At 43.4% G+C, this 16216-nt stretch overlaps 1 protein-coding gene across 6 annotated transcripts in view; it reads right to left on the bottom strand.

Annotated features, from left to right (window-relative positions):
* Window positions 1-16216, bottom strand: part of COLQ (collagen like tail subunit of asymmetric acetylcholinesterase) — a 43182-nt gene that overhangs the window by 15076 nt on the left and 11890 nt on the right. For 3 of the 6 annotated variants that reach the window (XM_040590079.1, XM_040590081.1, XM_040590082.1), the window contains exons 2-11: window positions 14597-14709; window positions 12603-12707; window positions 9906-9950; window positions 9175-9201; window positions 7829-7900; window positions 5375-5437; window positions 4308-4334; window positions 3612-3656; window positions 2866-2901; window positions 1861-1941 (exon numbers count right to left, since the gene is read on the bottom strand). In XM_040590079.1, coding sequence (XP_040446013.1) covers window positions 1861-1941; window positions 2866-2901; window positions 3612-3656; window positions 4308-4334; window positions 5375-5437; window positions 7829-7900; window positions 9175-9201; window positions 9906-9950; window positions 12603-12707; window positions 14597-14709 — 614 coding nt within the window. The remainder of the gene's footprint in view (window positions 1-1860; window positions 1942-2865; window positions 2902-3611; window positions 3657-4307; window positions 4335-5374; window positions 5438-7828; window positions 7901-9174; window positions 9202-9905; window positions 9951-12602; window positions 12708-14596; window positions 14710-16216) is intronic. The other 3 variants (XM_040590083.1, XM_040590084.1, XM_040590085.1) reach the window with 3 other exon arrangements.

Raw genomic sequence — 16216 nt, 5'->3', positions numbered from 1 at the left:
CCTCACTGGAGACCTATTATTCCTTTCCTAACATCCAGCTTTTAATTTTTCCCTACAATGCTTATTCTTTCACTTCAGACATTAGCTGGTGGCATCAGAAAAACGGTGAAGCAGGCATGCACCTATGTTTGCAGTGCTGGGCATAACCAGGTTGCAAATAAAATATGTTCAGCTAAGCCCATTAACCACAGCATCTACAAACTCCTGCGTTTCAGCAGACGTACAGCGTACCAAGAATAAATTCCCTTCCCTGTTAGTCAGCAGAGGGGAACAGGCTCTACAGGTGGCAATTCAGAGCACCAGGAGCTGGTCTCCTTTGTAGCCCCGATATCATTGCTTAAAATAAATACAAAAAGAAAGGTGCACTCCTAGAGGCCCAGGTAATTTAAACAGGTAGCTATACCAATATCGCTACCCCCTTGGAAGACGCTAGAGTGGAGGAGTCAGAATCAAATTCGCGCACAATTCCTGATCTTTACAATTCATCTGAAAGTCTGAAAAAAATAGTTTCGCCAACATAATTATTTTGGGCTGTAAGGACGGACCATTTGTCAACCACTGCATTCCTGGACAGCTTCCATACTACATTACCATCCCTTAAGGTCACTAGGTGTCTTCCCAATCTTTCTCAGAGCAGAAGAATCTGTCCCTGGCACGCAGTACTATGGCGAGAGCCGCCATATAAATATCCAGCCTAGCAAATCAGTCTTGGTTTAGAGTTAGCAGGGGAAACACAAGAAACAGAGAGGGTTGTTTTAGTGCTTTGGTTCTTTGCACGGTGTGTAGGACATTTCCAAGGCCCTGCAGCTCTGCAAGCTGATCCATGTTGACCAACACCTGGGCCTGGGCAAAGCCTGACTCAAGCCAATTGGATGGTGCTGACAGAAAGCATCGTCCAGGTGGGCCCAGCAGCAAGGGCAGAGCCTGAACGGGCATGAGATGCACACTTGGTCCTTGGGCTAGAGAGCAGGAGTGTATTACAGTGTAATACAGGACTGAGGTTTGGATGTGTAGACCAGCAGTTTTCATTGCCACAGACCACGCACCAGTTTAGTCCGTTACAGCACACCATTCTCAGTGTACCGGCAGCCACTGCCAGGGCACACAAGCAGTGTTTTTCTAGCAGCAGTGTAGCTCTTTGCACTGGTGAGCCGGGGAGAAAATTCACGGACAGGCAATGAGACCTCCCTTGCAAGATGCCGACGCTGCCTGTCTGCCCAGAGCTGAGGTTACGGGGAACTAGTTTTTGTAGCATGCACAGCAATCCCTCCCTCATCCAGAGCCCCAGAAAGCCAGTGTTTTCCTACAAACCTTCCTTCACTCATCCCAGTAATCTATTTTCTCGAGGGGAAGAGGATGGCACCTGGGCAGGCTGAAATGTGTTGAGTTTTAGATATACCCCATTCGCCGTGCCTGGAAATCAAGCAGCCCTGCTCCCTAAGTCAGCTTCAAGGTTGGCATCTACAAAGTGTAGGGCACCACAGCATTACCTCCTAAGCTGCCTGAGACCTGGACCTCATACCAGCATGCTAGCCATCAGGTGGGGCTGGGACCATAGCTCTGTGTTGCTTGGGATTCAAAGGAGGGGTTCAAGGTCTATTCAACGAGTTTGTTACCAATCTAGGAAAAATAGAACTTTCCCCACACTGCACGGTCAGGGGACTGAGTGCTACAGATAAGGCTGCAGCCCTACAGCTGAGGCTTTAGCTCCTGTGTAGCCTGTGTGAGGTGTCCCAGGGCTTCTGCCTGCTCCCCGTGTGATGAAGTGGGTGGTACCACGAGAGCACAGACCACACCATCGTACACCATGACCACGCAGATGCCGTGAATCGCGGGGAAGAAGAAACATTTTGGTCCTACTTGTTTGCCTCGTTTTCCGGGTCTTCCTATAGGTCCTCTGTGTCCTGGTACTCCGGATTGTCCCTTTGGGCCCATCTCTCCCTTGGTGGGTGCAGAGGGGGAAGGAAGAAAGATGTCAGTACATGGTTATACCTGCCCTTACACAAGGCAGCAGATGGGCAGTGCTTTCATTCACACAATTCCTCTAGATAATGCCAGCACCGTTTCTTTTTCAGAAATCCAAAATTATAATAGAATATTTTAAAACAAGCATAAAGTAAAAAAATACCTCTTACAATTTATCCACCTTTCCCTGAAAAATCCTTTCCTAAAGAGAAGGCCAAATGGAGGGATCAGAAACACACTCAGGGACTTGAATAGGTCAAGGCTAGCAAAACTCTCTGACTCCTTGGCAACATCTTGCTTTGCTGCTAAGATGCATGTGTAATAAAATCACTCAGGGAAAGGGAAGTGAATTTACTCATCTTCTAGCCTCCTTAGAAGCAACCATTATTTCTTTATCCTAACTTCAGAGATAAGATGTGATAAGATTGATAAGATTATCCTCCTTTAGGCTTTCTATCCTTAAGTCAACATCTGAATTTTGATCGTTTTTTAAGTACAGAATAACAATGACATAAAAACTGGTCAGGGTTATCCCTACTATTTATAGTAATGCTATTTTGATTCAGAGTGTCAAGAAGGAAATATTTATTAGCTTCAAGCGAATAAACCCCAAACAACTAGGGCAGTTATAAATTTATAATTAAGAGTTTGAATATGTTGAAGATAGGAGGAAGATTATAACTAAACCAATGTTCTGGGGAAAAACAGAGAAACAACAAACAGTTAAACCTCAGAGTTTTCTCCTATGACAAAAAGCCTAAATAATTTGATGAAGCCCAAGAAGTGTTGGTCATTGAGTCAAGCAAGACCTTCAATGTCTTATCCTTTTGAGGATGTCCCCGAAGCCACTCATTCACCCTATGTCAGCACTTTATTCCCCAAGACACCATGTTCACTTACTTTTTGTCCCAGCATTCCAGGGAAGCCTATTTCTCCCTACAAAGTAAAAGGAGAAAAATCATCAAAAAATGTGGAGTGACCTTTGACAAAGCAGCACCTTTCTTGGAAGGAAGAAAACCAAGTCCTGTGTATTGATACCAGTTAAAGAATCTTGCACTGCAGTTCAGCACTGTGGGTGATGCAGTAGTTGGAGAATTATAAGCAAAATTTTACGGTAAAGTCCCTTGTACAGTAACACTACTCCTCTGTCTGGTCCTCTGCTGCCTGCTTCTGCTCCTCCAGCAAAAAACATCCTGGTTGTGCTTTTGTCTAAGCCCACGTTTGGGAATGGCATGTCTCCGTTTACATCAAAAGCAGTTTACTTTTCTTTTCTTAGTTAAAAGGACCCCCCAGCCACAAATGACACTTCCCCCCATCCCAGCATTATCCTGTGACCAGCTAAAAGCATCTTGGCAAGCTGTCCTGGTTCTGGACTGCACAGGCCAGGAGGGACTTAGGTTCCCTCCAGGAAAACCCCCCTCTGGCTCACCAACGCTGCCGGGGCTGGGGGCAGATGGACACGAAGGCTGCCCCACTGCCCTCCCGTCAGGCAGGACCACCGCCTTCCCTCGCCACTCTTGCCCTCCCAGGGAGATGCCTCCAGGCTCCCTTCCTCCACACCGCTGCTGTTTTTCACTATCAGAAGGATGTTAGTCCTGGTGTGCACGTGCAGCTAAAGCTCACAGCCATTGGGAAAAGAAAACTACCTGGTCTCCTTTGACTCCTTTGTCACCCCTGTCACCTCTGGATCCCTGGAGAGAGATAACAGGGTGACAACAGCTTAATTACTACCATTTCATCGGGAAACAGAAAGTATTTCTCCTACATGAGGTGCTATTTGGAGTCACGCACAATACATTCATATCTTCAGAGTAAGGTATATAGTAGATACCCTAAAACGTTTCCTTATTACTTTCATTGACATTGTAACAGAATTAGAAGTAAGGTTTGTAGGAAAAGGGACTCATTCTCCCCAGATAATTACTTTAAATATGTGCTTTCCTGGACATAATACTTCCAAACTTGATTTTTTCCCCTAGCTGGCTTCATCCAAGTTCAGGTCCCACTGTGAGGTCTTACAGTAAAAACTGTCTCTGTGCCGAAGTGTATATAGCCTAAATAAACCAGACCAACAATTAAGGATTGTTATACCCATTCTACAGATGGGGAAATTGTAGTGAGGTGCACTGCAGTAACTTGTTCATGAGAAGACAGGGTGTAAAACTTACTTCTTCAGCATCCCAGCCCAAGCCACAAGACTGTGCTCCTTCTCGAGGCTTGTTTTTGTTTCCCAGAGGGACCTTTAGACTTCAGCAAAGTTCAATCTCATTTCTACAGTTACTTTTTTTTTACATAACTGTTTGCAGTTGTTAAATTATACATTATTCTATTTTCACACTGACCTTTTCTCCTCTAGTTCCAGGAAAACCCTAAAGGGAATGATAGATAGTTTAATGCTTCTTGCTTTCAAGATCACCCAAGAAGCCGGACTTTCAAACTTTGAAGTGAAGAAAAATAATGAAGCACAAATAATTAATTGCATCAATTTGCAAATGCAAATGAATTTTTATAGCTTCTAAAATTGCACTGAAACAGAACTCTGAAACATTAATTAAAGTCAAGACAACTCAGTCCAAAAGCCAACGTGAAAAGCCAGGTAAAAAGCCAGCAGGTTTGATATTGCTTTAAAATTGAAAGAAGGGAAATTAAATGTAACTGAAATTGAATAAAGCCTTAGATGCCACAATTAATAATCTAAAATAATTTTAGCAATAATCTTTGTTTTCTGTTTTGTTTATTTGTTGTTTTGTTTGTTTTCCTCCCCCCGTGGAACATTCTTAAATTATACTGAAGTAATCTTCAAATGTGAAGATTACTATAAAACCGAGCTTCTCTTAAATATGCAATAAACAATAACGTTCAGCTCTTCTTTCCAGTCCTTTATTTGAAAAATATGATTACTTTTTTTTTTTTCCAAGTACCTTAAAATATTGTGGCTTAAATTTGTAAAGGCATAGGCCATGCTGCAGGCAATGATGTGCAGACACTGAACATCCAGACCAAATTGTGCTTACTATCCAACTGTCGATACATAGGCATAGTTTTAGAAAAGGAGCAAAATTTTCTCCACAGTCTTATGAGGTGGGTGGAAAACGTTGCAGACATGATTTAATGCTGCAGATATACTTAAAAGCTCCAGTTTTCTATGGGATACAATTATATATGAGTTTTGCTTTTACAATAAGTTTTTGCGTTACGATAATTTATACCAAAGCATTTTAACGAAAAGTCAAAAACACAGCCAAGCCCAATCAGACAACATAACCTTGCTTGAAGGAGAACATATCTTTTTAGCTGTATTAGAAAATAGATATCTTGATAAATGCTTTCCAGCAAAGTCACGAGGGAAGCAGCTGTCAGCAGAGCGTTAGAAACCAATGTCTGAAAATGCAGCGGTAGGTTAACAAACCTTGGAGCCCATTGGTCCTCTTGTACCTGGCAATCCCATCACACCCAACTCTCCCTTTTCACCCTAAAGGGGTCAATAAAGAGAGTTATTGATTGTGGCTCTCTGATGAGGTCATACTTGAACGTCTGACAGTTTAGCGGTTCAGGTTTTATGTCAAATGGTTGAGACAAGCCTGACCTTGGTGTAGCACTGTAGTCAGAGGTCTGTATTGCAATTGTATTCTGCCTGAGTCCTCATCTTATTCTTCTATTTGCATTTTCTTGGGTGTGTAACTTGTGCTTCAGTTTTGCCAGATGCTATTAAAGGACATGCAAGCAAACCTCAGCAGCGCTGCATCCTTTTTCTGCAGGAAGGTGCATTGTCTCTACCCAGCATCACTTCCACTGAGTCGCAGAAAATAAAGTTTTTTTGCTGCAAGCCTTTATGGTTTGGGGAGGTGTAGTGTGCTTTTATTGTGGTTTTGAGACACCATGTGCTTTACAGTGGTTTGGAGCCAGTAAATCATGGAAAGGCTTTACAACAGCTTCTCTGGCTGCTGTCAGCTAATTATATCTAGCGTGAAATACAGAGTAGTCCCCGCAGACATGCAGCAGCACTACCAGCAGAATACAGTTGGCTCTCATTCTCCTTTGGCTTTCACTGTCCTAGAAATGGAGAGGATTTTCATGTTGGCTGCTGCCCTGGCAGAAGTTCAGAAAAGACTTGAAGAAACAAAGTAGGAGAAGTAAGTATTGGACCAAGGCTGTGTCAAAGAAGGAGAAGACAATGAAGGAGACCCAGCTGAAGAAACAGAAGGCACGGAGATGGGAATGAGAGAAAAACTCAAACAGCAGCTTACTGAAGAATTACAGCAAGTAGAGGATGCAGCAAATGACTGCAGTGAAGATGAGTATCAGGAGTTTGGGAAGATCAGAGATGAAAAGAAGAGAAAGGCAAGAGAGACACAGCCGATGGACGTGAACACAGAGATCTGCTGGCCTCTGTTCCACTGGAGCCTTCATTGACAGGCAGGAAACCAAAACTTATGAAGACTGGAAGAAGTGAAAGTGTGAACCCATCTAAAGAACAGAGGAGACAGGTGTCAGAGGAGACAATAAAAGCAGAAGAATTTGAATCAAAAGCAAGTAGGACTTGCAGTCAAAATTTAGGAAAAACTATGACTGTTGAATGCGAGGGGTGCTTCTAGAAGTGCAATGAAAAAGTATAACAATAGACGAAGAGGAGACAAATCAAAATTCAGGAGACTTCATAAATAGAACCAGAGCTTATATAAGGAAAAGGCCAAGTGAATGAATGAGCTTTCTGACTGCTCTGCTCTCAGTACTAACGTAGGTAGACTTTACCTACTCTCAGGTAGTTGGATCTTCCTTCTGCCCTCGCTGCTCCCACTGTGGGAAATCGTATCACACAGTGCATTTGGGGGGCACACCTTTTCCCAGTTCAAAGTGAACATCAGCTCCTTTTAAGTACATAGTCTCCTACTGCCTGCCTGCATTCCCACATAATACAATATGTTGTTCTTCATCTAACATAGCTGTGAAGAGCTTGAGGGTCTGCTTCTCAGATGTGGCTTCAATTCAGAAGTCATCTACTATTATTCTTGTAGGAGCAAGAGCTACTGCATCACATCCTCTGAGGTGGAGGCACCAGACTTCGTGGAGCACATGAAGAGTCAAAGGTTTACTGGGAAATGCAGTTTCAAACTAAACATTGTGTGCAGTCCTTTTGCCTGACGCATACTGGATTGAAGAAAAGCAAGTAATCTCAAGAGTCCCAGTAGAAACTCTATATACCATGGCTCCTGTGAAGAACTGTATATCTTTCGCATAAGATAATACTTAGTAAAGGGCTGTCCTGCATCTTTTTTTTTATATATAAAAAATGCAGATGAAGCAAACACTGCAGTAGCAAAGTGTGTCCTACCATTTCTTCTGCTGTTGGTTATTAAAAATCACAGGAATGAATGTTTGGGAATGTATGGAAATGAACTTCAAAGATGTGATCAGCTATCCTCATGGTTTGTAATCTCTTTCCTGATACCACCCTCGTATTTTGCCTCAGCTGACATGGGCATGCAGTTATGCTGCCAAGAAGTATGCATTCAGGCAAAGAGATCATCATAAAGAACAGTCCTAAAGATGATGATCAGTTTTGAAACACTGATCTGTGTGATTGTGAGACACCAGTGGTTATGAATGAGTCTTCATTAGACTGATTTTCAGTTTCCCTTTGACATATTTTAATTGACATAAGAAGTACTACAGGGACCAGGCTGAAGGTGGAGTAACCTAACCCTAGACTGGGCAGGTCTTTGCAGAGCAGTGTGAGAAAAGGGACCAGCACTGCTGCAGCTTCCCAGTCTCCAGCAGATAGTGGTTTAGAGACTTCCTGAGACAACTGCTCTGTTCAGATCGTGATGTTGAACAGCTTATTCCATGTGAATTTTAGACTTACCTTCGGTCCTACAGGTCCAGGCCATCCTATCGGTCCTGGCATCCCAGGGACGCCCGGGGGACCTGGTCTACCCTTGAACGGAAAACATCGATTACAATGATTCATGTAGCATCATTCCTACACACAGGCCTCCACTGCAGACAGGAGATACAGAGGAACAAAATCTTTTCAGGAAAAGACCTGCAAATGATTCTTTACCTTGTTTTTAACACAAAAAATTACTGTATTGTATTCATAATGAATATATTCATTATGCTACTGGAGGAAGTGTGGGCTCACAGAAATACCAGGTTATACTGATTCAAATAAGTAGATCAGTTACAGAGTAAATCTACATGCAGTCAAAATAATCATCCTAAAATCCCAGTATCAATAACTGAAATTCTACTGTTTTTTTGTCAGAAGAGTAGGTACCGACGCACTGTGATTAAGGTTTGCACTCTCTTGTAGGTTGGAGTGAGTCTCTCTGAGACATTACTGTTTTGAACACTTGAATTTATATAATATTTTTGTTCACTGTAGGGCATTTGCAATTTAGATTAAAGAAAAAGGCCTCTTGTTTATGTGTTTCGTATTTATTTGGATTACTGATTGGTAGCTGGTGTTAGAATCCTTTGTATATTATTAGAAGGGTGTTAAAATCCTTGGTGTATTATTAGAAGGGTACTTCTTTTCCTGGTTAGTGACTACCCCCTGCATATCTCTGATTTCATCCTGCATTTCTGCCTTCTTTTAAAGTTAATTACATTAAATGAAGGTATTTAGTGACCAAGATAACGTATTATGTTTCATCACATGTAGGGGTACATATTTTTGACAATATATCATGGCTCATATATCACCAAGTATAGTATTGTAGTCAGCATATTGCATCGATGCCAAAACTCTGTTTGGTGTAATCATTAATGGTTATTCCTCCTTTGGGGGTATTTGGCCAAGCCTTATTTAGACTTCAGGGGAGTAAAAAGTTTGATTTTGCTTTGGACTTTTTTTAATACACCTTTTATGACAGCTCCCATACTCTGCTTCCTCTATCCACAGAGACATAGTCCAGGTAACTTCCTACTCTGTAACACTTGCAGTGTCTGGCCAGATCTGCACGCTCTTACGGAAGGAATCTCTTGCATTCAAGCCAGCTGGGACAGGTCTCCAAGCCAGAGGGTCCAGCTCTCCAGCTGTGCACCCAGAGCTCCCTACCACCCACCCTGGGTACCAGGGGAAGCAGCACAAACAGGTTAAATTTTGACATTAAGCAAGTTGTGTTTAACTGTTGCCTGCAGCCCTCTCTGACAGCTGCTATGTGCCAAGTATTAGATGGGTTTCTGAGACAGCATCTTTGCTCATACCTTTCTTCCTGGCCTGCCAATCTCCCCCTGCCAGAAAAAGGAACATGTTAGTATCACAGGCACCACATGAAGCACAGTGGTTCATTAGTCAATGCATTTGCATTAAAAAAATAAAAAAAAATTGGAATATTTTTATGTTTAACACTTTGCTTCCAGAGGTAAAATAAGAATTACTTCAACCGAGCTCCTTGGTCTTTCCTGTGTTTTCAGCCCTAAATCTATAGGCATCCCCTTGCACAGCAAAGCACGCAATTATGTGCACAGCTTCAGGTATAAGGCTCTAAAGAACATCATCATGGAGCAAATGCTTTACAGATCTGAAGCCATAACTTAACGTATAGCCCAGTTTTAATATCTGAGCTGACTCATGCAATTAACAATGCGTGGGAGAGCTCTGCTTCTCATGTCCTCCTCAAAGGTGCTTGGATCGGTAAGATTGCTGACTTGTGCACCTGAGCTGCTTGCTTAAATACACTAGACAGAGTTAGCTACCATGGGAAGCCATAAAAAATATTTCAAAACAGAAAATTAACACTGAAAGATGAAGCTTTAAATTCTAGCTTCAAACCAATTCACAGCTTTACATTCACATTATAGCAAATTCCCACATCCAGAAGGTCCATGATTCATTCACTAAACAGACAAGGAAAAAGGTGACACACACACACCACCCTCCCCCCACATCTTTGCCCCTCAAAAACATGCCAAACTCTCTCATAACAGACACTTACTTTCTCCCCTTTTGGTCCTGTTATACCAGGAATTCCTTGTGGACCCTAGGGAGAGAAGTGAATGCTATTATTAAGCTGCACTAGTGAGGAGGCGCTGGTGGTTGTCTTCCCTCAACCCTTGACCCTGTAGGTGTTTCCCAGGAACAGTGTGAACCCACAAGGTTGGGGTGTCAGATGTGGTATTTGAACGTGGCCTCTAAATGCCAGGTCTGGGCCACCGCTGGACGGCAGGCTGGCAGGGGAAGTGCGGGGGCATCTTCCAGATGAAGAAAATCGGCAAGAAAAAAGGCCTGGGGCAAAGGAAAGATGAGAAGTTCCTGGAGTCCTGAAGAATTAGCAACAACAAGGACACGGAGACACCGTGTCAGCTGGCAAAGGAGGTCAGCCAAAGGAGCGGTAAGGGAAGCGGCATAAAACATGTGGGATGGGCTCTGCAATGTGGGATGGACATGGAGGATTGCCACCACTTCTGAATCCTGAAGATACTTCTCTCCCTCTCAAATGAGGTTGATTCTCCTTTCAGGAGACTTCTCAATCCAGGGAGGCCTTGAAACCCATCTCAGAAAAAAAAATATCAGAAAATCAGTCTTGTTTCTGGAATGCCTCCATTCACAGACCACCTTTTATTTTTGAATGACTAAGGAGAAAAATCCCAAGAGCCTGCATCAGAGGAGCTTTGGATTCACCATACAAATCACTCACTCCAGGTTTGAATCCTGGCTATCTTATGCTGACCGTAACATGATGCAGATTGTATCGGAATAGGAGCAAAGCGTACCCTCAAATGCAAATTACTCTGACTATTTTCATCAGTAGGGTTGTTTCAGGTTTTCAGTAGTGTAAATCAGGATGCACCCTATTAGAGTCAGAGTCAAATTTTATCTTATTTCTTTCATTTTACCTTAGGTTACACATGGGAGGAACTACACTCTGAGTTACATCATTGCAAATCTAATTTAAAATTCAGCCCTGAGTCAACAGTATGGCCTTTTACAACTCCTTTGAAAGTCATGCAAGCTACAGCAGAAAAGAATTCAGATGTACTTCTTAAGATTATTTTTTTTAATGGTAGCATTTCTTTTCAGGTGACCATGGTCATAGAAGTATTGCCCAGAGGACTGCTGGCTCTAACATTGACCCGGTACAAGATACAGTCCCATAATTTATAATTAAAAATTCCAAAGCCATGTCATACCCACCCTACTGTCTGCCTTTGTGATAAAATCTGCCAGCCTACTCTATTTAAAAATGTTCTCGGAGGGACTGTGGGTCATTTGGCTGCAAGAATAACATTATTTATAGCAATGGACCTTGTAGAACAATAGAATCAATATTCCTGTTCTTCCAGTTTAAGCCAAAGAGGATATTAAGACGATTTTTTTATACAAAGACAGTCTAGCAAAGACTGCTTCTGTAATCTGCTTCTTGCACATCTACTGCAACTCTGGACCATGGCCAATCACAGTGCAGGGCTGTTTCATAATGCAGAGAAGACTTTTCTCAATACAGAACAGCACAAATGCTTCCCATCACTTCTCTCCACACCCCACCATTCACATGCCAAACGAGTTTGCCACATCCGGCATCCCAGCAAAGACAAAAGGGCAGAACGATAAAGACAGGTTCATAAAAGAAGACTTTCTGGCTTTCACATTGCAACTTCTAGACTATTTACAAAGACCTTCTGAAGTACTGACTTCTAAATAATGAAAGCTAAGCTTTTTGCCACATAACAGCCTTTACTGTGATGTACTGTCCATACTTCTTAAATAGTGTTTGGGTGCTTGTTAACTTCTCAGGCTGCCAAAGCCTCAGTCACAGCTTGGCTGCAGCAAATGTCTTGTGCCATGCCTGCTGTTGGCTGTATTGTAATAAAACCGGCACCCAGGAGCCTCAAGGAACATCAACATCCCAAAGCACCCAGCACAGCACATAGATCAGGACTGCCCGTGCCCCAGGAGGAACTGGAAGTACCTCTCCATGAAAAGCTTAATTTTTCTTTGGAGGGAATGAACTGGAATGGAAAGGCAGATGCGTGATCTTCTCCCCACTAAAGAGATGTTCCCAAAAACCTTCCCCTAGAGGTGGAGCATTTCCTCAGAAGATTTCTGAATGTACCAATTGTATAAAATTAAACAGGAGGTCAAAAAGACTGGCCCAAGGTTACCCAGCAAGTCAGAGGCAGAGACGCTGCAGGTCAAGCTAGGAGATCCCACATCTCCTGAATCCCATCCCACTTCCCTCCAGGAGCCACTCCTTGCCTCTGATGCTCACTGTAGGCATCTGCCTTCTCGAGGATGTACTCCACTAACATTCAAGTGCATTGCACTTCTTGTGCATCCACTCCATGGGCTCTTTCCCTCACATAAAGGACAACAGAGTCTAAAGCAAGCAAAAAACTAACCAAGAGCCTCTGAAGGAGGTGATGGCACCTCCGGCATTTTTGATGGGTGCTACCCACTGTAAAAATTCACAAAAATGAAGGGTGAACTTGAAACCGACTGCAGTATGCAAGGCAGGGATGAGAACAGGGTAAAAAGCCTACATGATTTATGCATGGTCATATTGCAATGAAATTAAGCCAGAGCTCGGTATGCTCGCTAAGCGGTAACAAACATTTGCAGATGTTTTAAAGACTTGTAAGGGCCTTGGAGCAAGTGAGAGAACATGTGGTTTAATTACAAATGCATCACTCACCTGGGGGCCAGGAGGCCCTGCAGGGCAGTGCGATTTGGGCAGAGAGGAAGCCTGTATTGTCTGGAGCTCCTGACACAGCTCTTTCACATCCAGGGCAAGCAGCTTCTGTGTGACATAAAACATATGAGTGAACGTGCAGCCATACACAGCCTGTTGGAGAAACGTAAAAACCCCAGCCACCAAATGCTACAGCCTCAAGAGGGTTTATTCGCTCGCTCAGGGGAAAGCCATGGGTTAGACACAAGGTTATCTCCATGGATGCTTGAACATTAGCACTTGAGCAGAGTGACCTGCCCCATACTTCCTCCTCCTCCTCCTCCTCCTCCTCCCCCGGAGGCACAAGGCAGCCGCGCTGCCGCACGCCCCTCGGAGCCACTGTGGGACCTTGGCCTATTCTTAGACCTGACCCTGCTCTCTCCGTCGCACTTTAGAAGTAGCAGCTCCTCTCCAAAAATAGCGTCTTTGCTCTAAGAATAGAGTACGCTCAGCGAGGGTGTAGGCGGCGTGAACTTGGCTCCAGAAGACACTAACCCATCGGCATTCACTCGCTGCAGGCCCTGCAGACCAGGGCCGATGCCTTTAATGACCATGAGCGTCTCATCTTTTGACTTCAAAATTAGCCTTGCATGAGTAAACTGCCTTATTTGTGTCCTGTAACAAAAGTGATCTCCCCTGGAAACACAGACGAACGCTGACCCAGAAACACCGGGTTAACGCAAGTGATCCTCAGCTTCCAAGTGAAAAGCCGTTCTCTTGAAAAGCTCCCGCTGGGGACTCCAAATCACAAACCGCTCACAGCTAACTCACGTGGCTCCCCCCCTCCTCAGAACTGCTTCGTTTTATTTCATGGTTTTATGGGGGAAACGATGGTGTAAGGATGATTTTATGATTACTCTCTGGGCTGTTTGGGGGAATCTCAGGCATCCTGGTCCCAACCTCATCCTCACTGAAGAAGTATAGCACATTCCCAGGATCTTGACTCTGGGTCTCCTTTCCGTGGAAATCAAAGCACAGAGAGGGGAGAGGATGAGGAAAGGTGAGGCAAGTAGATTTTGGTTGGGGGGGGGGGCGGGGGGGGGGGGGGGGGGGGCGGGGAACAGCACCCTGAGCTCAATCCTGATCCCTCTGAAGATAATGGAGGATTTCACACTATATTTTTTCTTGGGTTAGCTCTTGTTAGACATCTTACTGATCATCATTTACGTAACACCAGCAACAATTGCAGTATTTATATATGGTAGATGAATAGTAGAGTTAAGAAATAGGAATTACTGAGCAGTTAGAAACATTTTTAATGTTGGGGTGGAAAATATGTGAAGTTAACAGATCCTGGCAATAAGAATAATTGGGCAAGCTGCTGTATCATATACCCATTGTATCCTCTATGCTGCATATGTTAACATGTGTATGGATACATATCACGTAGAGCAGGTAGGTATATGCATAGGTGGGTGAGTGAAAACTGCATACCAGTAACTAAGACATGTCTGTCTTTCTGCAAAATGAAATGGCGGGAATAGATTCCATAGGAGGATTCCAAGACCTTCGTTCCACCTACTGGGTAAGGCAAATGCGATGCAAAACAGGACATATACATAATGTACACCCTGAAATCCATTGTGCAGGACAGAAAATCACCTTTCCGTCCTTACTTGGTTTATTGCATTGCCATTTCCTTTAGTTCAGGATTGCCTGACTCTTAAGTTCCCAAAACAGAGTAAAGAGAATATGTTTAAGTTTTTAAGTTAATTTTTTTTTAAAGTTAATTAACTGCCCGAACAAACCCAGCTTTGTTTCATCCCTTGCTCTATTTGAGATTCACTTCAAGGCCCAGTCTGGGATGTTGAATGATTGTCCTAACAGAGCCGTATTAACACAGCCAGACGGGTGGGCTGAGGGGGTGCCATGAAGAGGTGCTTGAGAGGATACTTCAGTCTCTGTCACACCTAAGAAGTCACGTAAAGAGGGGGGAAAGGCGCCCGGGCCACACTTACAGTGCTCCAGCTGTGCCTGAAGTATGGTGGTGGAAACAGGGGTGGTGGAGGAGGGCCGAGGAGGCAGCACGCTCTGCGGGTGAGCTCCTTCTTCTGTTCCAGACATGGGAGATCTGTTCAATACAAACATCCGTCTGTTGCCTTGAACACCACAAACATTTCTTCCAGAGTAAGAGGAGTTTCCATTCCACAGGATTTTCCTAGATCCTGTGTGCATTGATTGTAACACTGTAATCCAAGCAGGGATTTAAGAACCTGGGTGGTCCCTTATGAGTTCCTCCTCATGCTGAAGGCTAGGCAGAGTCTTAAACTCTTAATGTGGCTATGACACAGGCTGATTTTGGAAAATTTTAGATAAGCAACATTAGAAAACAGATTGAAATATTTCTCGCTTTCTCTCCCCTCTCTCCCAAAAGTGTGTTATAAACAGCATCTTCCAGTTCCCGTTACAGCCCGTGTGCCACCAGGAAGCGCCCCGTGCTGTTGCCCACCAACCTTCCCCATGGACCAAATTGCTTCAGGGCCGTCTGTGATAACCGAGTGGGAAGCTGCTCCACAGCCCAGCTGCTTATATTTCCCCTGGGACTGAAATCAGGTTGCCTTATTTCTGATTCCTGCATCATCCCTAAGAATAAATTTTCTGCAACTCCGACTTAGCTGATAGCTTTGTCACCATCTGCCTAGTACGGCAGGACCTCAGCTGCGTTCAGCAAGATATGTAACCTCTTCTAAGAAGTAAACTCCCATCAACAATATAGGAAGCTCTGACCAAGGGTTCACAGAGAAAGAATGGGAAGGTGATGCGTTTATACTGTGAGAGTTTTTTTCTGAACCTGTTTGCTCCTTGGGAAATATATTTCTAATCACGATGGGGCTTTCTGCAAAGGTTTTGCCAAGGACAGCAAACATTTATTTATGCCTGTTGGTTTTTTCCTCTGGCTTGTGGCAGCTGGAATGGGTGTCTGTGTACTGAAGGGTGGCAGGGAGCCAAACACAGTAGGAAGAAAAGCCTATGGTGAAGTATCTGGTATTAATAGAAAACCTCTAAATTAAGTTTCTAGGAAGACAAACCTGACAAAATTGCTAGATTTGTGTGCAAATCAAGCACAGGCTGGATATTAGCCACATCTCAAGGTAAGGCAAACTTTCTAAGGGACAGAGATATTTCTACATTTTCAAACGTCTCAGAAAATGTATTATATCAGTCCCGTCATCCCACATTAATGGGGACAGCATGTTCCCAGTCCTGATGCACAGAAAAGAGCCACTCAGAGGAGTGTGAATCAGCAGCATTCAAGGGTAGTTTATGTTATCCAGATTTTTTTTGTCTAGCAATACGTTATTTGCATTGATACCTTTGAAAGATGTGTCAATTGAAGTCTGAAAGGGTCCATAATGAAGACTCCTTCTCGGCTTTTCCTCACAAGTTTGAAACTCAGCCAAAACTTTCAATTTAAGAGAAAGGCAGAAGTTTTAGAATAAAAAATAGAGATCTATTGTTTCATTTATAGCTTTAAATACGTACTGAAAATGTCCTTTAAAAAGTAGCAAAGGTTTGAGTTTGTCTGCGTCCAGTTCTCACAAGCAATAAAATACGAAGGTATGTAGAGTTAAATTCTG

This window comes from Falco naumanni, chromosome 4, assembly GCF_017639655.2.
Source record: "Falco naumanni isolate bFalNau1 chromosome 4, bFalNau1.pat, whole genome shotgun sequence".
Taxonomy (NCBI): domain Eukaryota; kingdom Metazoa; phylum Chordata; class Aves; order Falconiformes; family Falconidae; genus Falco; species Falco naumanni.
This window is presented reverse-complemented; position numbering and strand designations above follow the sequence as displayed.